Source organism: Cygnus atratus, chromosome 6, assembly GCF_013377495.2.
Source record: "Cygnus atratus isolate AKBS03 ecotype Queensland, Australia chromosome 6, CAtr_DNAZoo_HiC_assembly, whole genome shotgun sequence".
In the NCBI taxonomy this organism is placed as follows: domain Eukaryota; kingdom Metazoa; phylum Chordata; class Aves; order Anseriformes; family Anatidae; genus Cygnus; species Cygnus atratus.
Window position 1 is genome coordinate 3,766,141 of NC_066367.1, and position 24,801 is coordinate 3,790,941.

General features: G+C 41.4%; 1 protein-coding gene across 2 annotated transcripts in view; it reads right to left on the reverse strand.

Moving 5' to 3' along the window:
* The window catches only part of MYO1B (myosin IB), a 130,222-nt gene extending 113,780 nt beyond the window's left edge, over window positions 1-16,442 (reverse strand). Inside the window, exons 1-2 of one of the 2 annotated variants that reach the window (XM_035572352.2) lie at window positions 16,362-16,442; window positions 11,540-11,697 (exon numbers count right to left, since the gene is read on the reverse strand). In XM_035572352.2, the coding sequence (XP_035428245.1) occupies window positions 11,540-11,584 (45 nt within the window). In that variant the 5' untranslated portion in view covers window positions 11,585-11,697; window positions 16,362-16,442. Of the gene's footprint in view, window positions 1-11,539; window positions 11,698-14,291; window positions 14,419-16,361 lie in introns of those variants that run through there. The other variant, XM_035572392.2, reaches the window with a different exon arrangement.
* Window positions 16,443-24,801: the final 8,359 nt, after the last annotated feature.

Below are 24,801 nucleotides of genomic sequence, written 5' to 3' on the forward strand. Positions count from 1 at the left end.
AGGCTGGTAACTTCATCAACAGAGCGCACCAGAAGAGACAGAAAGTCTCCAGAAGGCTGAGTACTTTATTGCAAACAAAGCTGGTAGACTTTAAGTAAAACGACGTAGGCTATAATGAATGCTTTTGACTGTAAGGAGAAAAATGAATGGCTTGACTCCAGAAACTGTCTCTGCCTACATATAGAACTAAGTCTGTAGGAGATCCTTATTCAGCGACTTTACTACAAAAGACATTAATTTACATTTTCTCGTTTAAAGAACAGATAATTTTCTCCATGTGGGAAATTCCTGCAGACCCAGGCTTGGAGGAATGAACGAGCACTGCAAGGAATTCCATACATTGCATACAAACAGTGGTGACTGGTGCCATGCTAAGGTCTCAAAGATTACAAGGAAAATGCAGCTTTTTCAGGGCAGAGGCTAGGATATCAATGCCTATTAGTCTGCAGCTGCTCACCTCCTGACAGTATAGTTTGAGATGTATGAGGTCTTAATCAAGCTCAGATGAAAGGAAAGGTTTCTTTTAATTGCTATCAATGTTAATGAACAACTCAGTCTTGTTTAAACATCCAGACAGTGATATGGGTGAATATCTGAGTTTATCATGTCCTCAATCTTTTGAATAGCTAGGTTTTATTTGCTAAGCATTGGTCAGGCCGAAAGGAATGAGCTTACCCTGAAAGGGATTGGCTGAACTTGAGGTCTGGACTTTAGATAACCAAATGTTTGGGATTTGATGCAATTTTGCCACAGCCACCTTAGCTGAGTTTTGGACTGTCTTTTCAAACTGAGCAACTAAAGAAAATTGCCGTGGCACCTTCATGTTAACCAGAAACGCACGTTCTCACTCCAAAAGGCTTTTACTTGGTGGTTCTGTATCTAAAAGATAAAAAGAAACACTGAATCTTTGTGCCAGAAGTAAAAATACAAACAGAAATGGATATGCCAGTATTAGCTATGGTTTTGCTAGTTCTTGTGTTCAGAGCAAAGGACTCCAAATTAAAAGCCATACTGAGGAAAAAAAAAAAAAAAAGTATCACACATCAGTTTTAAAAACAAAGTCCTTCATAAAAGCATTGGAAAAATTAGTCCCTTTGTCTCTTTTATGGGGTAAATTCATATATGCTCATTTTATCCTTTATTTTATTTGCTTTTGATTATTCCAGCAGCCTACAGCAGCAATATTGTTGCAAAACAAAACAAACAAAAAAAAGCACAAAGACATTTAATCTAAAACAAAATGGTATCTATGCATTTTTAATCAGGAGAATGTTTCTACTAACATTAGATTTTTATAAAACCTTTTGATTTTATACTTTTCATATATAGCAATTCAGATCATGCATCAAAATACCTCCTGTGAAATTAGAATAGCCCTGTGTAATTACTAAACAACTGCAACAAGGGTTTTCAAATGCTTACTCATTTGTCTGCTCCATGTACTGTTGCATAACAGCTTCTCATGAATTTATTAATCATGGACATATCACTGTTGAAATATTCAGTATGTTGCACTGGGGCTTCCTGCTCATCCCCCCAGGGTAAACTCCTTTCCTATTGCTCTGGCTCACTCAGCTTCTGTATTATTGACTTCTTCAGTAATACTGCAGTTTTATCTTTCAGGTTTTTGAAGAAAAAAGTTGCACAGGAAAGATGAAATACCAACTAACCCGTTCATCTGCCTGCTGAAACAAAGTTCCATCCTCTGCAAGCAATGTTCAACTAACTCAGGGTAGGCGCACTCTTACTTGCCAGTGATATTCATTTAGTCCCCTACATCCTTTCCAACTAGTGTGGAAAGGTTGCAGCTGCTTCTGCAGCCTCTTAGCCTTTTCAGCTCTCACTGAAACCAAATTTTTGGGAAAATTTAGTGGAATTTGTATTCAGCAAATAATCTGTTTTCTGGAAATCACCCTCTAAGACTGGAGCTTTATTGGTATCAGACGGTGGGGGACTTCACCTTTGCAGCTGAATTACTACTTCCTCAATAGTTTCTAGAATAGTTTTGTCTCGATGCTTAAGAAAAAAATCTAAGTTAAACTTCCTGATCCACACAGTAGGATCACGTCACTGCTTCACACAGGATTATATTCACCACTGCACTGATACCCAACACAAGAATGTCACCTACCACTTAAATAGCAAAGGTTTCCTGTAGGGGACACAGCTTGACTATCCTCATTAGCAGAAGACCATGATACATCAGAGGAAACTGCTCTCCTAAAAAGATATTTTCCTAAAGGACCCACAGAAACACAAGCTAAGTAAGACAAAGGAGAAAAGAAACAGCCTGCCCCCAGCTGCCAGCTGGCCTTTTCAACTTCAGCTAACACCTACCAGCTACAGCAGCTGGATCTGTGGCTGGGAGCCTCCGGTCACGGCAGAAGGGAGCTTGGCAGTGGCTACAGAGCCCAGGTTGTCCCACAGCCCTGCAGTTCTGCTGTGCTTCTGGCCCGCCCAGGTGTAATGAGGGCTGCTTGCGCCAGCTGAAGGCACGACCTGGTCTTCACTGCCGACACAGTCCCTCAGAGCTGGTGATGTGAGGCACAATCACTCCCGGTTTAATATCAAGCAGCTCGTAATTTTAACTAGGGAGACCATGCACACATATAGCCTTGTCTTGCCAGTAAATAAAAAATCGAGTAACGCTGAACACTGATCTTAGACTTCACATTGTTTCAGTTGTCACTTACTTTAAAGAAAAAACAAAACTTTTTTTTTTATTTGAAGAGAGAAATCTTGCCCATCTGCATGTGTCCCCCATTACCTGTGTTAAGACATCTTGAGCAGCACCTCCATATGATTTTTTTTCTTTCTTTGCCAACCAGTTAGCTATAGCTGATTTCAAACACCACAGTAATCTATGGTAACTCCTTTTATTTGCACAAGGTCAAATACTGTCTTCTTACACAGCTAGAATACGTGATATTCTCTTTTTCCAGTATACTCTTCTGAAAGAAGAAAGTATTACATATTCCAGCTCCACGGGATGCCAAACACAGACATCTCCTGAGCAAACAAAATAAGTTACTCATTATAATGTAACTATAAAGACAAGAATATGAGATTACAAGAAAACATCCTCTACGCAGCTATAAACATTAGCTGCAAGGCTTACTATTCACCACCATAACATCTTTCTGCCAGGCTTATCCTGATCCCTTCTTTTCACATTGCTAAAGCAAGCGTTTTTTTTCATCATTATGGAACCTCTGTGCACTATTTTTGCAGAGAGGAAGGGACACATAAATGAGTCAGCCACTCGAAGTCAATCAAAACGAACACTGGATCGTGTGCTCCTTGTTTTAAGGTCTGACCCCCCCCTCCAAGAAAAAAAAAAAAAAAAAAAACTCAGAAGCAAATAGCCTGGGGAATTTCTGCTTTGGCAGGTCTAGCATGAAGCATTAGCCAAACACATTGCTACTGGCATCCATTCTTGGAAATTCTAGGCCAGAGAAATCATAGCTTGCTTCAGTATAATTAAAACAGACACTCAAAGTGGGGATTGCCAGGCTAAGTTAAGAAATTATACAAAATACATTTTAACAATCAAAATGTCTTGAGCAATCAAGAGAGGGGAAAATAGTACTTCTATGCTTTGAAACTAAATCAGGAAAATTGAAAACATTACACATAGTAGTAATTAGATGACAATTCTCCCTTAGGCCCTAAAACAGTCAAATTGAGCTAGTACTGTGCATTAAATCTCATGTTCTGTAGGTCTTAATTTTTGCAAGCCATGCACCTTTTACAAGTCTCATGACACTTTACAAAGAATTGTAAGCCATCAACCAAGCTCTGCATAAATGCATGCCATTTTCTCCAGAACATCGTTAGACCTTTTTGATGTCGCTGCTCAGATGGGTAAACTTAACATCTCCAAGGAACACGTTATTGGTGTCATCCACTGTGTGTGCTTCCCTGGAGCTTCTTTATCTTGATTGTGGAAGGGGAAAAAAGCCATTAAGCAATTTAATGATTGGTTAAGGATAGCTCATGTCTAAAACCATTACGGTCATCTCAGCCATTCTTGTCAAGCTCCATATGGCCTCTATAGGAAACAATTACAACTTTACAAGAAAAAGAGTTTCTGCCCAGCTTGTTCAATTTTTAACAGAGTTTGGACATGTCAGTTCATTCTGCTATTTTGAAGTCACTTTCCTCATTTTTTAATGACTTTAAAACTCCTTCTGAACAGGGCTATTGTCTCTTGGATAGAGCACCACGTCTGATTTCCGTCTGTATTAAATACTCCTTAAGACTCTCTCCAGCCATATAGACGACCCTCACCGAACAGTATGAAACTCAGATGGATTAAGGCCCATTGCCAATGCCAGAATGAAGTAAAGGGAGATCATTGGAAAGGAAGAATTTTGGGTAAAGGGGAGGGGAGGGGAGGAAGAGGGTGAGCTATGAGCTATAACCACTGGGTTCTATTTTCTTTGTGGACAGCAATGACCCATACAGTGACATTTCATCTATGAATTCATATTTGTTAGCAATATTGAGTAATAGCTTTCTAGTCATATGTTCTGAATTAGCAAATAGTGCTGTCCTCAAAACGCTGTAGTGAACTTGTGGCAGGGAAGTTACAGGAATCACAGACTTACAAGGTTTAGGCATTGCTAACTTGGAGGCAAAATTAGGGTAACTCAGACCACAGGAGGTTTACTATCATGCTGTGAAGGTCCAAGTGGATAAGATACAGGTAAGGTATATAAGATATAGGATACAAGAACTTTATCCACCTATCATATTGTTTCTGTACTCCTCAAGATCAATGGTAGAAGCAGCTTCCTACAACCTCTCCTGAAAGAAATCTGGAGGGTGGGGTCACAGACCAGGTCAATATGTTAAGGTTGCTAAAAGAATGAATGGAGGTATTACCTTACTTCAGATCCAGGATATTCTAAATTGCTTTACTGAATCACATCCAAGTTCTGGCTGCAGACTGAGCTCTGCTCTGCCAGCCACAAAATCCAGAGGCACCAAAAGCTGCTCACAGGCAAGGCTGTCCTCTGCTGAATACTTCCAGTGATTATTTTAAAACACAATTTCAATGTACTAAACAGTCTGGTTTCTAGGAGTTACACAGACTAATTGTTCCACAGGCCACAGCATTTCCTACATGTCACAGGCAGGTTTAACTTGTCTTCTTACCTTAATTTTGGATAAACAGATAATTATCTTCCCTTTTTTTGTTTGTTTTTAATGTATTTATAGGAAAGCACTGCTTCTTTTATCACTGATATTAAACTGGGAACAAATGCAAATCCAGTGAGCAAGTACCTCATGCACATTGTAAAATGACCCTCCAAAGCAGATTCAGTTTTTCAGCAAAAGGATAAAAGACGTTGGTTCAGAAAGCAAAGGATTGGTTTTATGATTAAAATTTATGAGATTAATTCTCTATTTGTCAAAATGATTTTGAATAGCCTTATCATGTATCTTATACAAATGTAACAGGAAAATACCACCACCATTCATCTTTAATTGATTTCTTCCGTTTTCTTTCACGTTGACGAGGTAATTTTTCACATGCATAGAAAAACTACACTTGGTAATACAGAGTACCAGTACACAGTCTGAAATCTGGTATCAGGCTATTTCTAGTGATCTCATGGTTCTGCTATGATTCGTGAATATAGAAATCCATTAAAATGCTTTCATTAATCCCTGATGCTTTTACTGTATGCAAAAGGCATGCCGCTTAAATACCAAATTATACAATAGGCTTTAACCTTCTGCCATGCCTCCCTCCTGAGTCTCATTTGCTTAAGGAGGAAAATGAATGATGAATTTGAGCTACGTCAATGAAAAATTTAGAGACAAGTTAGGGCAGAATGTTTTGCAAGAAATGACTACCATGACTATCGCATTTGAGTGAATAATCAGTATTCTGGAGGCCACAGTTCATCGCCTTTTTATATGAATGAGAAAGCATACAGCTGTAGCTTGTTGAAAATAGGTTGTGCAACACACCTACAAACTAGTGCAGACAGGAGAAATAAAAAGAAGTGTGCTGGGGGAGGCAACAGTTTCATTTACTAAAACCCAGCAATTTGTCTATATTTCCCCCCAACACTCATTGATTTTCATTTACATGCGATGTTGCATGATTGCCTTAGCTCTTGTTACTATGAAGACAGTCGTGGTAAAAATTCATCAAACTAACAGGTAACAAAACCAGCAACAACAAAACCAGCAACAACAACAAAATGACACAAACAAATGACAAAAAAGGTATATGCTAACTTACCAAACCTACTTTCCTCTCCCCCCCCCCAAACAGAAAAGCAGTGATGCCTTTCCTGCACAGCTGCTTCTACAGCCACTGGGACTGGCTCTAGTCATAGGAAACAAAACTAGTAACAGAATCGGGCCTTTTAAAAATGAAACATTTCTATGAACATAAGGATGTGGTTCTCCACCTCCTGAATCTTTTTAGCTACTTTCCGTCAAGTAGCAGTGACCAGATGACTGCAAATATGTGCAATTCATAGGGTCAGTCCCAACTGGTAGCCAATTGCTGCCATTTTCAGGCAGTCTGAAATTGCTTCTAGCTCTCTCCCACCTCAAAATCATTCATTCCTCCCTAACGAAGCACACTGTGGACTTACCCAAAGTTCTTGAGAACACCCATGACCTGCTGGAGTCAGACAGCTGTTCACAAAGACATGTGCATGGGAGATGTGCTGAACACCAGCACCTGGAACCGCTCCTTTGGGATCACAGGGGTCAGGCCAAGCTGTTGCCTGTGAGGATTTAACCACTCTGGTTAGAAATCCTGTCCTTTCCACAACTGTCTTCACCACCAGAAATCTGTCTCACAGCAAGACAAACAACTCACCTGCTATTTCGTCCTTGCAGAGAGGTGCTGCACAGAGCTTTCGCCTCAGCAGCACAAACATGCATCGTCAACATCAGCACTGGGTCTCTGCTTTCACACAAACATGACTTCTGTCTCAAGCTGCTGGCTGAGGCAAATATCCCTGCTGTACCTCCACTGCCATCTTAAAATGAGAAGACCAGCTTCAGCTAGCTACAGTGTTTTACAGAGAAATAACTAATAAGTTAACCGCTTTGCCCAAAAGCATGTCTTGTTTATCTGGAGAGCACGTTGCCACAGATGCACAACTCTGCTGCCTTGATCAAGCCATTTCACCTTCACTACAGATGCATAGAAAACAACCAGGATATCTACTATTTAGAGTTTATCACAGCAACTCTGAATGAATCAGATCAAGGAAGAAATAAAAAGATGCAGCAAGTAGGGAACCAGTGTCTGCACTGTGAGAGGTTTGTTTGCAGGCTTTTTTCTAAACCTAAACTAGCCCCCACCATCTTTTTCTCTTCACCACCACTGAAACTTTTTCTAGACTCTACTGAGCCTTTAAGGAGCACAATCGCTACAGTATGTCCTGCAGCATTCAGTGACAAATATTTTCCAGAACAAAGATGAATAGATCTATAAATTTAAAAACCAAGCAAGAAAAGTAACTTTTCAGATCGTCTTTTGTGTTATAAAATCAGTTGTCAGGTTTTGTTTGCTTGTTTTTATTTCTTAACATAAGTTTTAAATTGACTGCTATGCTGGAAATACATTTCTTCTTCTCATTCCAATTTAAGGATTAACTCTTCAGTTATTAAATTGTATCAATAGCTGATGACTTGCTGTGAAGTCCATTTTTAAAAGTACATGAAAGCGTACTGTAACCAGAAGACCCAAAAGTAAACCTGCCATGCAGAAATCTGACATTGGTACTTGATATGAAAACCATGGAGATCCCTGTATCCATTTACAGTTAATCCCAAGCTTGCTCGTAGGGGCTCAGGTCACTTTTTAATGGCCTCTAACAGCTGCACACACGCACAGCGCCCTCCCCAAAGCACCACACAACCCCACATACCACATCCTTCTATAGGGATAAACCACACCCTTGCTTAATAAGATTTTGAGCCTTCTGCACATTCAAAATTGCATATTAGTTAAGAAAAGGGAGGATATCACAAGTCCCTCTAGCAGAGACATCATTGCTCGGGGAAGGATAGGCAGGTTAGGAAAACAACAGCCCTTCCTGCAGGTCACTTCCTCCTCTGAGGGTCTCCTGAACATCTCACCCTGCCTATGACGTTCAGTGATTTCTGGGAGAAGACTCAGAGTGTCCACCTTTAAGCACCTTCATCATCAAGAAATTCCACACGTCTAAAACCACCAGAGCATATCTCTCTGTTCAAAGGAACGACACTTAATTTTGCAAGAACATGTATTTTTTGCATCTATCTCCAGATAGAAAATCCAGTAGAAGTTGCCCTCTGCAAATGACATCTGGTGACATTTTTCACAATCTCTTTCCAAAAATTGGACCCCCTGTGAGGCCTTGCTGTTATATCTAATTAGCTCCAGGCTACAAGACCCTGCCACGATAATCTAATACCAAACATAAATTAGCTAATTTCTTAAACTCCTTTTACTTAAAGTACGACTTCCTAAGTCACTCCAGAGACCTGGCTAAGCTGAGACTAGATGAAGGGACATGCAATAAAAGAAGCACTAATAAAATTATTTGACACCTTGAAAATAAGCTCTACTTCAGTGTTAATTTCTGCGTTGTGTAAACCACGCACACAACTGACCCATTTTGAACCAAGTGTTACAAATCTAACAGGCATCAGCACCACAAGAGTTAAGAGCATGTGCTGTTCTTTCCTGGTGGGAATAGGTCAGGAAAAAGAAATAGTAGGAATAGGATCCTTTACAGTGATTTCAATTTTTATTAACATATTTTTACAGGATATCCCAGTTAAACCAGACAGCTTGTTTACAATAGGGCCCTGTCTAAGAACAGCTTAAAAGTATTATACAGTACATACAGAAGGACAATACAGTCCCAGTACAAGCTACCAGCAGGCAGTAAATCATTTCAAAGCTTCATGTTACACCTGATTAACTACTTGGCTCCAGTACTACGACCTGTTCCAAGAATGCCTGCTTCAGTGTCATTAAAAGTTGTCAGGGAATTTATGTCATCTGATGGCAAGTTACATAAAATAATGCCCCAGTGTATCATTGAAGAGGCATTACTTGTCATGAGCTGAAGGAGCATGCACTTCACACTTGCAGGATCCTCTGGTGCTACCTGCTCCTTAAAAAGGGACTCCATGTCAACCTCTCATTTATGAGGAGAAATCACATCATTTTGGTCCCAACAGGATCACCTAAGCCTGGATTACAACTCTATCTGAATTACGCTTCATCACACACATCCACAATTTGATCACTCATGAGTCAGTCCATCCTCTAACGTGGTTGCTGCAATTACATAAATTTCCCCCATAATTTTTCTTGATTCTGAAAAATGACTTAAAAATACGTATCCTCATAAAACTGACGAACTTAACATTTTTCACTAAACACACAAGCCTGCTAGTGGACCAAACAGTGAATCTTTACACTGCCTGAACACAAAGAAAACCCTGTTTATCCGAGGTTCAAAATCAGTCCAGGCACCAAAGAGGCAAATTTCTAAAACATCCTAAAGTCCACAGCCTGCATTGCCTGTCAAACATGCAAGGTGCTACGAAAACCAGGTAACAACCCTTACCAAGTCTGCGTTTATCCAACTGTTGGACAGAAAGACCTATAGCATTAACTGAGTGAGATGCAATGCATCTTGTTCAAGAGTTAGAGTACTGTAAGTCAGCAAAAGAGTTTCTTAATTGTAAAATCCATTAGCTCTGGCTCTACGTGTGCAGCTTCTTCTAGAGCCGTGCAGGAATTTAGACAGCAGAAAGCTGGAGGTCAATTTTAGCAGAAACACCTAGTATGTACACCCATGAACAAACCAAGCTTTTCTACAGGGTCCTTCCCTCTTGGTCAGCTGAAAACTTGTATTATAGTCTTTTAAAAGATGAACTGATCACGCCCAGTTTCTTTAAATTACAATCTCATAATTATTATCTTATAATTATTAGAAAATGCAGGTGATACTTCAAGCTTTACCCTTGGTTTCATGTACTGGTGAGTTTGTTTGCATTTAAGTCTCTTTGCAGGAAACTAACAGTAGTTTAGAGCACAGTAAGGGAACCAATTTCTTGCCTTTAGCATATTACAACACATGGTAGGCTGAGCACCTGAATTCTTCCTCTTGCTTACCGAGCAAGGCCATTTCTTATTCTAAGTTATATCACAGATCACAGTAAAACCCTGTCTTCTATAATTGAACAAGGAGCCTAATTAAAATAAGAACAAGTCTTCTAAAAATAACAGCAGAACAGCCATCTCTGGACTGCAAACCTATTTTTCTGCCCTTCTGTTATATCATAATAGCATTTCCACAGCAACAGCTATCACAAGAAGAGTTACTGATGAATGGAAAGCCTGTTATTAAATCACCTTTTCCTGGAAGAGGACAACAAAAAGTCCTTCTGGTTTTTAGTATGGAGTAAGTCCCAAACTAAATACTAAGGTCATGGCAAAAGAGGTGTGCAAAATATATTAGGAATCCTGACACTGAAATACAAATTGTCCACAAACTGTAGTCATTTAAGGCAGAGGAGGGTACCTGAATGGCACCACTGTGCTGGCCTTCAGGAACAGGCACTTGTGAAACTGGTAGACAAGAAAGAAAGCACGTGTTCCCCAGCAGGGCATCAAGTGAGATGCAGGCACTGGGCAGCAGGGAATAGCAATTGCAAATGGAAAAGCATGAAACAGCATCTGGGCAGGGACATCCAGGTAAGCATTTAATGCTGGGAGACGGGTTTGGGGACAGGTTAGCTCAGGCCAGCTTTTCAGAGGACTTTTCTCTCTCAGTCCTGAGCAGCGAGGGACTTGTCCTTTCAGATGGCACAGCATCAAGAGATGGGAAGTCTGGCAGGACTGTCTCTAGCTCTGAAGTTTTTGGATTCAAAACCTCACAGCTGTTTAGCTGGGGAAGGAAGAAGGGTGGGCAGGAGGGGAGAAGCTGAGCCAATGCTGAGCTGGGTAGCAGTAACACAAGCATTCACAGGGTTTAGCAAACTGCTGTCCAAGATTTTGGGTGAGATGTGACCAAACAGCTGCGCTGCCATGACACGAGCCTCTGGGCACAGTGCACCAGTTCCAACACAAAGCACAAGATCTTGTTTGTGGCTAGAAGTCATGCTGACTGCTCAGCAGAGAGGTCACACCGCAGAGGCACAGCTAGGTCTGGGAGGGAGCACACCAGTTGCCACAGACATTCAGTTTCCCTTTGCAGAGCTCAGCATCTTGAGTAGACTTGGTCCTTGCAGATTTGCGCTAAACATTTTAATCAGCTCTGTTTGGGGATATATAAAATTAGTAAATTTGTTTATACCCAACTCATTATCTTCAACTGATTTTGTGTAATGGCAAGAAAAATCAGAGGTTCAGCCCTTCAAAGGTCCAGCTGCAACTAAAAACCTGTGACTAAATCTAGCTGTATTCATTGCCTTGCCCAATTACCTGTGAGCACAGAAGTGGAAGCAGTGATATCTGCCTCTACAGACTTGGTGACTAAGTGCAGGTATTACTTACAGGTAATTTTCTTTTCCTGGTCTTGCAAGTCTTTGCCCAGAGCATCAAATACCAAAGCCATGATGTCTTAACACCACCTTTCCTGTTGAGCTGTGCTCTACCGTTTCACCACAGTCTCCAAGTACTGTGCCCGAGGTAATTCGGTCTGCGAGAGGAATCTGTAAGACAAAATTGAATGGAAAGTGCTGCACTCCTTTTATAATCGATCCATGCAATTTCTAAATTGACTTTGAAAAATACACCAAATATACCCAGGGGAAATAAGCTTACAATGTGGATTGCTGCCTAAATCCATTATACAGATAGCACAGTGCATTTATTGTTGTGATGATTGAAAAGAAATGAGATTAGCAGGCTTCGCATAACATATTTAGTAAATCCAGCACTTCCCCTTCCACAACAGAGAGCTTAACATCACCTAGAATTATAAATACAGTACTGTATATCTTGGTTTTCCTAATTTTGAATTCCCTACTGAAAAGCTCTGTACACACACAGGACACGTGCCTATAGTAGATGGCTAACTACTACTCTCATTTGGACATACCAGCGGATTTGTGACATTATTTCACTGCGCGGATTTGTAAGAAGTGATTCTACTTCAAACAGGACTGCCTTCTCATAAAAAGGCACATACACTCAAGAGCAGTACAGAAAGAAAAGTGAAGTGTTCCTTTGCCAGTGTTATCAGGCTAGATCAATTCTTGCTGGGGAACAACATAAAGCTAGGTAATGGAGTTCAGGATGTCTCAAAGCCAGGGACCTAGGAGAGGAACTGTTTAAACACATGGCAAACCTCAAAATCCTGACAAGTTTTCTGTAACTTCGACAAAAGTCTAGAGTGTAACTATGGCACCATTTCTAGGTGAGTGAGAAAGTGTAGTCTGATGAAGCCTGAAACAATAAGCTTTTGTTTTTCTGAATATTTCCCCTACATTAAGCATTCATAGGATAGTTGTTACACTTAAGCAGTACAGTGGCGAGTTTTAGCATGTACTCTGAAATGGTATTTTACTACCTTCAAATAAGAAGCAGGATGAAATATCAGAGATATTAGCCCTGATTGTATTATTCGTCTACTGAAACTACACCTACAGTATTTCAGCATGACAACAATTTGCACTTGCATCATCTCTTCCCTTATTAAAACAAAACAAAAAAAAACACACGTACAATTTGACCAGTGTTTCTACAAGCAACTCTTGCTCAATTAAAATGATATATCCAACAGATTTATGATACACCCTGTTTTGTCATGAAAGTATTTAATTCCATTTGATGAGTGTACGTAGGTGTCTGTTCATGAGTGAACTCCTGTTTTAAATATATGTTCCAGAGATATTTTATATATAGGCAAGGGCAACAGTGAGGAAGCAGGAAAAACTGAATTGTTAAAATTTCACAAAAGAGATTAAGAAGGTTAGGGACAAGAAAAGATCTTACTTCAACACTAGTCTTAGAAGGATTTTAATCTGTATTTTTTGTATGTTTTAGCTTTTTAAGGCTTGAAATCCATGTGACACAGAATCACAGAGTAGAAACTACAGTGTGAACACAAAAACAACAGCAAGTAAAAAATCTGTAAGGTTTTCTCCTAGATACCTATATGCCTGTAAACAACTAATGTGAACATTTCTAGTATTAAACCCTCCCACATTACACCTAACAGTAACTGGCTGGAGTGATCTCACCAGTATTTCCTTGGTTTGCTAAGTATCACATCCCTACACATGAATGTCAACAGAAATACTGGTTGTCACAGGACTCTCATATTTAGCTGCACAGCCAAAAAAAAACCAAAGTAACAGGGAAACAACAAAATGAAGATGGAAAGAACAAAAGATGACAGGTAAGACTGAGGTGATCTTTAAAGTGACCAGTACTGTATCTGATGCCCATAGTTATGTAAATCATGATGATTTTAATAACACCACCTACTTGAAAAAAGTTAGATACAATAATCATAATTAAAAATAATTCTATTTATACCATAGTCCCCCTATTAACAAAAGCAATGCCCGTGCCATCACAATAGCATTCTCATCTGAAAACAACAAGTACTTTACAAGCAGGACAATGCACTTGCAAGATGGACGTAACTACTTGTGTGTTACAGATGGGGAAACAGAGGCACAGAAAGCAAAACTTGTTGCTCTTCTGAGCTTTGCCACACACACACTGAGCTGGAGAAGCAGCTGAGCAATGTGACTACTGTTTCAAATGCTGATCATGGTTCCGCTGTCATCCTTTATTCCTCCTTCTACATTTCTAGTGCTCACCAACAGCACGCCTGCTTACCTCCAAATAATAAGCACTTTGGGTGAGAGGTGCATACAATGTTCAGCAAGATTAAGTCAAAGCCTCTAAGCATCATTGCTACACACACAATCACAGTAGTAACAGTCCTAACCCTGGCTATGGGCTGAGAGGGAATGAACAATTGCAAGGGGGAATTTTTATTGTAATAAGGCTCATTATATATTAATTTGATACTCCTATTTTGCATAATCTTGCACAAACTCACCCACCCTAAAGCATATGTGTGGTCATCATGTTTTTCTCCAGGTCAAGCAAGTGGAGCTATTAGAGACTAAGACAGACAAAAACTTAAAATGATAAAAAATGAACCATAGTTAGAAAAGTCTCTTGGATGACAATACCAAAATGCTGAAGCAGATACCAGAACAAATAAAACATGTTACTGTACTGAGGAGAGACTGCTGTGATCTGGCAGGTACCACGACACACAAACCTGAACCAAGTGGACTTCTACAGTTCGACTCTGGACTTTGCTCCTGGGTCGCATGAAGTGCTTTTTCCAGCCAGCATTTTTTTCTACCTTGGTGAACTCAGGCAACGAAGCTTCATTGCTTGAAAACAAAAGCACTCACACTATTCAAATGTGACCACCTCCGAGTCACCACACAACTCCCACAACAGTACATCACCTCCTGTCGTTTGAGAACCTCATTAAATCTATCAGTGCTTGTATCTCTTCAGACCGATGAAACAGGAAAAAAAAAAAAATCAGACAGTGGTATGCTTTACTGTCCCCTAGTTACAGTCTGCTGAATTTGGGAATTCCCTTCATAGTTTTTTCCCCCCTCTGAATGCTAACAGACATGTCACAAAGACCACTGATTCCCAGATTTATACAGGATCAAGAGAAACAAAAAAAGCAGTTGACCAAGTAATGTAAAGGCGCTTGTTTTCAGCAGATCTGCAAAACATTACATGAACTGATTCTTGCCATCTTCAAATAAGCAAAGTCTGAGTTCTCAAAAAATGCACTAGTTGCCGTATGGTTTTGCTCAGTTTTCTTTTGAAGATGCCTAACATATGGGAGGATTTACATCAGAGGTGCCCCCTGGCTGTGCCACCTCTCCCAGCAAAAGGGGAGCGTGACACACAGCTTAGGCAAAAACCTTCTGCTGCCTGCTTTTTTCTAGGGCTTCAAGGAAACAAGCTGCAAACTGGGTCCCAAGCTACAGCCTACAATAGCATCACACCTTCCAGCATGGATCTGACCGCTCTGTGTTCAAAGACAGCTTTAAGTTCTTTCCTTAGCAGCGGAAGCTTTCACTATCTATACTTATATAGGTGTATATATATAAAGAGAGAGATGGCTTGTACAATAAAGTTTGAAAAAATATACCACAAAAGATATTAGCACGAGTTGAACTGAGAACCTCTTGTTCAGTTCTCAGAGGAATCAGTGGTTTCTTTCTGACGGGAGATAATGCTAGCGGTGCAGGTTATCTGTGCCGCTGCAGCTACTGGAGCAGCGCTTCTCAGCCTCTGGGTCAAAGTAGGTCATAAAACCCTCACAGCGGTTTGCAAAACAACCTATACACAAAGTAAGATTTTCGAAAAATAAGCATACATTTGTAGGTATGGGAAGAACTAAACAGAAACCAGCACTGGAAAAATTATGGTAATTCAAAAGCTTTTCATTTACATCCAAAAAATGTAGGCAAAGTACTGTGGCAGCACTCCACAATGCATCTGTGATGCTTTTTTTTTCTTTTTTTTTTTTTTACCCAGAGGAGCTTTGCAATGCTCAGATTTCTTCCAACATGTTTAAGACGACATTTGATTTACCAAAAAACACACTTGAGAAGCACTGATTTAGATGGCCTCATCTCACCCTCAGGGTACCCTGACTGGAAGTCTAATAGTCTCAGATTCTCACCAGACAGATCGTGGGGATCATAAACTAGAGGTGAGAAGAGGAAAATTGATATCATGGATTTCCACCCATGCTGGTTTTAGGATCAATGACGCAATCTGTTCAAAGAGCAACCCTTTATTCCACGTCCAAAACGTTGAGAGATGTGAAAAATACCTACCATTAAATAATAAAAGCGATAAGTGAGTCAGAGAACATTAGAAAAAAAGTGATTTGTGGCTTGTATTTTAAGAGCACCTCATTTTTGATTCAAGACAAGATCGTAAGCACACTTAAGATGAAATCTGGGTGGCATCTGGGAGCCAGGCTAAGGAGCGCAGTCCTTGGAACTGCTGCCAGTCTTTCACACACCTAGACTATGTGGGCGTCTGAGTTATGCCATCGAAGCTGTGCCACCCTTGCCCAGCTTTGTTCAACATCTTGCTGCCCATTTTACCCCTTACCCCATTCTGATTCAGAACTCTCCAAAATTTGGCAAGAGCCCCAGTGCACTCTAACCCAGAGCGCAAGCTCAAACAGCACACGACATGCAACAGTCACAGGGAGGAATTCCTGCCCCGGACATCACCCTCCCCTTCACATCCAGGTGCCGTTTTCCAAATAAGCACATAGATCGGTATTTAGGGCATTTACCAGGACTCAAAGACTGGAGTTTGACTCCCTTTCCATACTGTGGGAGTCCAGACATCCTCTCTTTTCTCCTCTCCCAGCAGACGCCTGTAATCCTGACACTACAGGCTTCTCACAGTATTGCAGATGAGTATTTTTTCCCACAGCTGACGCTGTGCCACCTCACCCTGACCAGGAATGAAAGCACAAACTCGCCCAACCACAAAGGCCCCCAGCTCTTGCTGGGAAGGCTTTGATTCCTGCTCCACGTACACCAGACGTGGTAACTGCTTTGCACGCAGCACAACGCCCTTGGACTCTGACGATGGAGTGCCTGAATAACCAGATCACAGTGAATCAGCACACTTTCTCCCTGAGCCTCACATCTGTTTCTCCAGGAGAAATAGCAGAACACACTCCCCACCCCACAGGAGGCTCATCATCAGCAAAGCACCTACGGGGAAGGCGTGAGATGCGGGTTTGAAGGACCTCAGGCTGAAGAAAGAATTGAGCTTTGGTTTGACCTATGTCCTTTGGTGGCTACAGACTGCTTTCACCTTCACTAACATTTCCCCCAATGTTAGCAAGCTCTAGAAACCACCCTTCTCCTTGTGAAGACAAGGGAATAAAGCAAGTTTTGGTTGCACCAACAGAACAACTTCCTGTGCTAAATTTTCACATACAGTCTTCAGCTCTCATTTTTGAGTCTTGCACCACCAACAGCTTCCATTGCCTCCTAGTGAAAATAAGCTTGTTTTCATTTCTGGTATGACCCAATCATACTGAAAATTGATTCATACTGAAAATTTTGAAACAAGCTAGAAAAAAACTTGGAAAATTCAGAAATGATAATGATTTTCAAAATAAATCCAGAATCATTATATACTCATCCATCTCTCTCCTCCTTCCCCACCACCATAGGAATTGCACTAAGTGAGGGACATGACAGCTTGCAATTAACCTTCCCATACATAGCAGGGGCCCTTACAGTGTGCTAAGCAGCTGAGATCCAGGAAAAAAAAAATATATATATATAAAAAAATTGAGCCCCAGCTGTTTGTTACAGGAGGCTTGAGATGAATAAAAGGATCAAAGCAAATACCACTTTCAGACAGCCTAGAAGAAAAACAATGAGCCCATAATGGGCACGATTGCCATCCTCCTCGTGATATCCAACAATACAATTAAGGTCAACTGTACAACCACTTCCAATTTTTTTTGTTCTTATTGCCTAGCCAAGGAGAAAACTGACATCAGTTCTGAAGATGTGTGTTTTCTTATATAAATAAGAATAAATAGATAAGGAGGTTCAGAGAGTAGTATAAATCAAGAGGTTCTTTTGGCACCATCAGAGTTAAAAACTAACTTTAATATGGAATATTTCAAATATTATCAAGCAGAAATAATCAAACTTTGGTTTAATTGCTCCCTTTGTGAAAGGACTTTATTAAATTAATTAACCAAGTTATCTTCTCTGAGTATGATCCATTACTAATTCTAAAATTATTGATCTTTTTATTTGGAAGTCGCTGTTCAGCACCAAATTGCTTTCTGCAATTAGCATATACTAGCAAGCTTAATAAAACTCAAGGACTCCTCTAAGGTCCTAAGAGACTGTAAAATGAAAATATTTGTAAGTATGCTCAGAAATTACCATTATGCATAGTCATCTTGATCCTAGGTAGGGAAGGCAGTAAGAACTTAAGTAACTATTGACAGCATGAGTCCCAAGTGAGCTTACTATGAAAAATTCTCTTTTCTCTTGTCAACACTGCCTTTCATGCTAATCAAGTTGCATCACCAAGACATTCTCCTTTTTGCCCTCCAAGTTAAATCTCACAGGAACATACACACAGAAACGCAGCATTGCCCAAATCACGTTAATATTGTATTCCTTTCTCACACTCTACTTTGGAAAACAGTAATCACAAAGTCCTCAAGTTCTGTGCAAACAGAAGTGATCATCACCAATTGACAAGAAAGCTATTGTACAGAATAAGAAAAAAGCTTCCCGAGATGCCACAGACTTCACTAAATGTAAAAGTCTACTAAAACACTGCTACTAGAATTCCTAAAAATCTACAGAACTCAAAACCAAAAAAGGAAACCTGACTTTAAAGTGATTGAGGAAAAGCAAAAGTTAAACTTGCATGAAATCATTTAGGAGATGGAAGGGTTAAAGCAATCTTATATATTAAATTAAAATTCATAAAATTCCCAGCTCAGTGGAAGCCATTTTCGATTTTCTATAGTTCCTGACTTGTCACTATTATCTACATAACCAGTTAATTTTGATTTTTTTTTTTCTAGCTGGTATGATTTTGAATTTGGGTAAGATATATACTTTTACTTCAAAAAGATGTATACATCTGCACATATGGCTTATTCATTACTGGAAGCTGGAAAACAAAGATTTTCAGCAATTGATAACCAAACAAACAAAAAACAAAACAAAACAAAACAACAACAACAAACTTTTTTCTAAGCATAACAATCATTCTTTTAGCTACACACAAACAGAGCTAAGAGATCTCATGCACAGCTTGTTAGAACATGCAACTTCAGGACAACATTGCTGTTGCTGTCTTTTTCTCCAAACAGAGGACAGTACGGGATGTGACCTGCACGCATGACTTCTGATTTATGCTGTGCTGACGAGGAGGAACTACACTGCCAGCAAGACAATTTCTCATGATTACAGTGTTTACTAGTCTCACTGAGACCAGAAGTCCTTGTTCTGAATAGAAGAAGAAAAACTACGAAGAGTTCAGATCCAAGACATAAAACATGTACAGCATGTTCAAGCTAAATGTCTTTTTTATGTAAAAGATAGAAGACACACTCTAATTAAAGGTTAGTCAAGGAGTACAATGACCAGAGGCCAAACACAAGAGTTTATGATCCTGATTACAGGTTGGTCCAATAGATGAAAGTAACAAATTGTCTCAGTATTCCTAGAAACAACTTTGTGAACGTTTGATTAGAAGATTACCGTGTCCAGAATTACTTCTCCATTATTTGAGACTTTTTCTACCCTTTCAATAGCCCACACAATTTAGACTCTTGCTTCTTACTTACTTACTTTTACTGGTGCTGAAACACCGACCAAGGGGAACAAAACATTTTGCAGTAACAATTAAATTTGACCTACCACACTCAATGAGGGCTTGAACCTTTCACTGGCCAGTTCCCACACATGCTCCTAGCCACCTCCACCCCAGGGCTGCAGCCTCACCGTGCTGTTGTGCCTGGATGTCCCTCAAGAAACTCCCTCCCACCCCAGGGCTGCCCCAGGCTTTTTACCTCTACCCTCCACTCCACAAGTGCAGTGTCAGCCTGTCCTTCCTTGTCCACGTACCTGGTGGGTCTCCCCCGCCAAGGGGCAGCCAGAAGCGCCCACCACCCCCGGTCCCATGCAGTCCTGGAGCACCTGCCTCCTGCACACCCTCCTCGTGGTTAGCACAGCCATAATTGCCACCTGGCTCGAGCCAGCTCCTCCACAATCCTACTCCAGCACAGCTACTGTTCAACAAGCTCTAGCTGAGCCTTACCACTCATCTGCCCCCTCCTCTTATTCAGCCACCTTCTCCACAGTACCTTCCGTTTCTCTTCCCCGTTACCTGCAGGGACCCGTTCCTCACAAGCTCCAACCTCCTCCTGTCACCTGCCTCAGTTTTTCTCATCCAGGCCCTCCTCACAGCCCCGAAAGGGAACCTCTACACGCCCACCACTCTGTCAGCCTCAGAGCTCACCTCACCTCACTGCAATGCAACGAGCAACTCCACTCATTTTCCTGCAAACCCTGCACCCCTCACTGAGGAGAGCCCCCCGCAGCCCTTGCTGAGGAGAGCCCTCTGCAGCCCTCGCTGAGGGGATGATGCTGGGGGGATTTCCCTGCACCCCTCGCTGAGGATATCCTCCCCTGCACCCTTCTGCCTCCACAGCCATGCCTCACACCCGCCCGGCTGGCTCCACAGCTGTCCCCATCTTGGCCATCATCCTGCCTTCCCCACAGCATGTGCCACAGAGCAGGGTGAGGACGGAGGAACCCTCTTCCCAGACACTGATCTCTCTGAAGCTCTGGCGAGGAGCGGCCTCTCATTACCCTAGTTTTGGGGAATGACACTTAACCTGATTCTTTTTTTCACCGGCTCTTGAAGCAAACCTGAATAGATATCATTATCTTAATAGCAACCACTCCATCATAAAGCTGCTTTTCTAGGTCAGTGGAGAGGGCCAAGCAAAAATCAGAGGGACTGGATCCCTGTTACTGTTTTATTTTACTGGGATGGCATGAACTACCTGTCTTCTTACCATTATGGATATCAGTTATGAAAGGATGCTTAGAAAATAAGTACTTAATCCAAAAGGAAAATAAATAGTTATCAATATTTATTTAAAGGATAAAGAAAAAGTGTGGTGCAATAGTTCCCCCTACTGACAGCCTGCAATTAAATTACTAATAAATGATATTTCCTGGGCGGTCCTCACATTGCTGAGTGTCCCAGTGTTGCACCTGTGTGAGCCTACTGGTACACCATAAACCACGTAAAAATTAACCACCTTAAAACTTAGAAAACTATGAAGATTTGCCAAATGGTAGAGAAACAAATCTGAGAAAACGCCAGTTGATCCCTCAGATCATTTATCACGTATGCAAAATGACAATATGCAATCTCACAGAAAGAGGATTATAACATGTGCGTGAATGTATGTATTCTGAATGAAACGCTGGGATCCATGAGCAAAAAAACAGGAGCACAGGTAAAGTGCTGCTGTATCTCCTCCTGTGTGTGTGACACATTTAGGTCTGAGCAGGGACTTGTCAAACTCTGAAAAAGCTAATGTGATTTTGTACACTGATTATTTAATAAAAAACTGAAGAAAAGGCTCTAGTACATTATAGCCTCATCTCACCTGAAAAGGGTAATGGACAAAGATGCAATAGTACAACGCAAAAGGACATTAAATACAGGGACTGCTGAAGTATGCACTTCTATAAATCAGGATTTTGCAGGTCTGTTATGATCCTGGTTCTCAAAACACAAATGCACATGAAAAAAATTCTAAATGCTATTAAAGAAAATGCCTGATCTCATTTCATGCGCATATATGGTGAAGATGACGTCTACCAGCAGATCTGGAAGTTACCTATGTATCAGAGATTCTCACATCACTTTCAATTCTCCCTCTGCTCTGTCTGGAAAATGTAATTACACATCAACAGTGACACGCACCCTCCTTTTAACTACATCTCCTGCACCTGGCTTTCTCACTCGAACAAGGTTTCATGTTCCTCCCAGCCCTGAGTGTAATACTGCTCCATCAGCTCACTGGCACTTTCCAAGAGCACGCCTTTTGTTCCATATTTGTACAGCCTGGCACAGAGAAGCCTTGCTCATGACTGGGGTTTTTGGTAACACACAATGTAACAAATAAAATAATAATTGCTCAAAAGGATCCTCTTTAGGGCAGACTGCAGCTGCGTTGTGTGACATCAAAGACTTGATCCTACCATTCAAGCTCTGCACTGAGGTAAGACAGGTTTGAAATTATCATAGTTTAGCATTTGCCATTTGCTTTGGTTTTAGCAACAATGCACTTGATGTTACAGAGATCCTTTTTCCAATAATGTATTTATTTAGAAAAAAAAATACTTGCTTGTTGTCATAACCCTTTTATAATAATATTTACTGATATGGATGATGTCAGGTTGTTAACTCTTCAGGACAGGGACTGAGCCTTTTATCTTGGAGAGAGGCTCCCGCATCTCAGGCACTGCCTGAAACAAGAAGCACCAGCAGCCGCTGCAGGAAGTCACAGCATGTAGCATTTCCACGCTGTACCACCAAACTTCTCTCAGGGCTGCCCTCAGCCTTTTAACTAGCGTTAATTACAAAAGCTGGCTAGCAAAGTTTGCGTGCCAGAAAGCTGGTGGCCCCCTGATCCCAGCGGAGAGGGAGAAGCCTGGCTCCCTGGGAGCACGACAGGCCCCAGCCCACTGCCTTCCACACAGGCTCGGGCACCACAGTATAAATTGGAGATTTTTTTATTTTTAGATAAATAACCTCCTTCTGGCCATTTCCTAAGTAACTGCCAGAGCCGTGTCACATCACCTAACCCAGAGCGGTACGGTGACTGCTGTGTGGCCACGCTGCTTGCCATGTTTTGTAGCCCAGACACGACTCTCGCTCCCGTCCCGCTCCCCGGGGCGGCGAGGGCGCAGCTGACGCACAGGAAAAGCCGCCGGGACGGGGCTGGGGCGGAATAAAGCACGGGGCAGGCGGCAGACACGCCTGGGGACGCCGCCTGCAGCAGGGCTCGACTGGGGACCGCTCGCACAGGCAAGTGGGGGCATCTTAGGGGGGGAGGTTCTCCGTCTAGTTGTCTGTCCGGCTGTCCATCAACCCCAAGCACATCTTCGAAATGCCTCGTGCCTGGGGGATGTGGGGTGCTGAAGGTAGTGAATGGAGGGGTGTCTATTACTTCAGTCTGGGGGGCTCTTGCCCCCCAGCTGGGCTGGTAGCAGGCTCATGGGCCTGGGGCTCCCCACCACCAGGGGTAAGCGGGGCACCCAGCTCCTCCTGCGGCCTCCGTGCTGCTCTGTCAGGGCACAAATGCAAAGTTTCTCTGCCAGAGAGACTGCAGGGAACGTACCTTGCATTGGTACAGATCATAGTTCTAGATACAGGCTCACAGATAAAACCAGAAGTACCTGAACGAGCACCTCACAGCACAAAAAGTGAAAGAGAGTTGCGCTACCAATATTTCACGTTGCGCATTTCTGCTAGATGCCTTCAGGGAAGATCCAAAATAAACAACTGGTATTCTGAGCTTTTTAGCTTTTAGTGTGACTCCCAGGAAGAGGAAAAGGTAGGACCGGGTGTGTTGTATTAAACATGTTACAAAAATCCCATGTACAAACCAGACTCATCCTTTGCCAGCGTGGACGCATGCAAGCATCCCTGCACATTACTTAGAAGGCCTCAGGAGACCGCAGCCTGCACAAGGTTTTGCTTCTTTTCCTTTAGATAACAATACTAAGTTCTTACCAAGATCTTCAGGGTATCACAGCCACCATAATTCACAATAATGAAATTGCAATAAAGACCCTCACTGAAAGTGAGCAGGCTTGCAAATCTTACTTTTCTTTTTTTCCTGAATGTGTGCTATTACTACATCACGATTTTGTTTTTTGTACATATCTCAAGAAATACAGTCTGTGATTCTTAATAATTACCAGTGTAGCAATAAAGAGAGGAAAGCACTCCTGTATATTATTCCTTCTCAGCAATTTAAAGAAACAAAGTAAATGTTTGGGCAGTATTTTTCCTCTAGTTAATGGAAGTAATAAAGAGGAGGGAAATGGCATTGGGCACACTTCCACAGATGGTACACAGCGTCCTTCATAACGCACACGGAGTCATCGCATCCAGCCTTAGTTAAGGAGAAACTAAAGCTTGTCACTTTCACTTTTCATGAGTAAGTACTCAAGTCTGTTAAACCTTGAGATACTTCATCCTTCTGTTGTTTTTTTTTCCTTCTGACTTAAGAAAAAGCAACATAAAAAAAACCACACAATATTAAAGATATATTCTTTGAAAAGTTGATGTTATGATTCATAAATGGAAATGGGAAAGCTCTTTATAAAAAGGTCAACTTGTTACAAAAATGTCAATTTTGATGAAATCTCATCTTTTTTTTTCAGGAAAAAAATCTATCAGAAGTGTTCAAACATAACATTGACCTACTGCAATGCAATCTTTAATCAATGATGCTGGATTTTATGTAGTTTGTTAGCATGAACAAAGATAATAAAGGAGCAGATGATCTCTGGTACAGGATCAGGGTAGGGCAGAGTTCATGTGAGGGCCAAGATACCAGGGCATGCCCTAGGGTGTCCCCCTTATCTACTTACCCATAATGGCCCATTACCAACACTGCTTCAGATTTTTTCTGCAGACACCACATCTAGAATTACAACCTGGCATAGTCTGCCCCGAGGCAACGTTTTATCTCTCTGTGCGATACAGAAGTACATCTGTTTATCTCAGTGCATCCCTCAGTACTATAGAGAAGATCTGATAGTGCTGGAAGGACCTCAAGGCATAGGCATGAGCACTGACACAAGCACACTGCCAGTGGTACCCTTCAGAGCAACCTTCAGGCTTTTTTAGTGCACTGTGGGCTAAAGCAGCAAACCAGTTTCTACTTTTTTCATTTGAGCATATTCCCCTTTTGCTTTTGGCCAGGCTTTTCAGCACCAAAAAAAAAATCACAGTGAAAATACTGTTTTCACCAGTTGGATTAATGATGATGTGGTGCAACCCTAGAGCGCAAAGAGGTCATGTTCGCCCAAGTGGAAAAAGAGTCACAGAAGCTGAGATGTCTACTTTGAGAGTCTGCTCACCCCAAACAATCTCTTTAGTCCATGGAGAGGTGGATATTCAAAGACAACTCAACC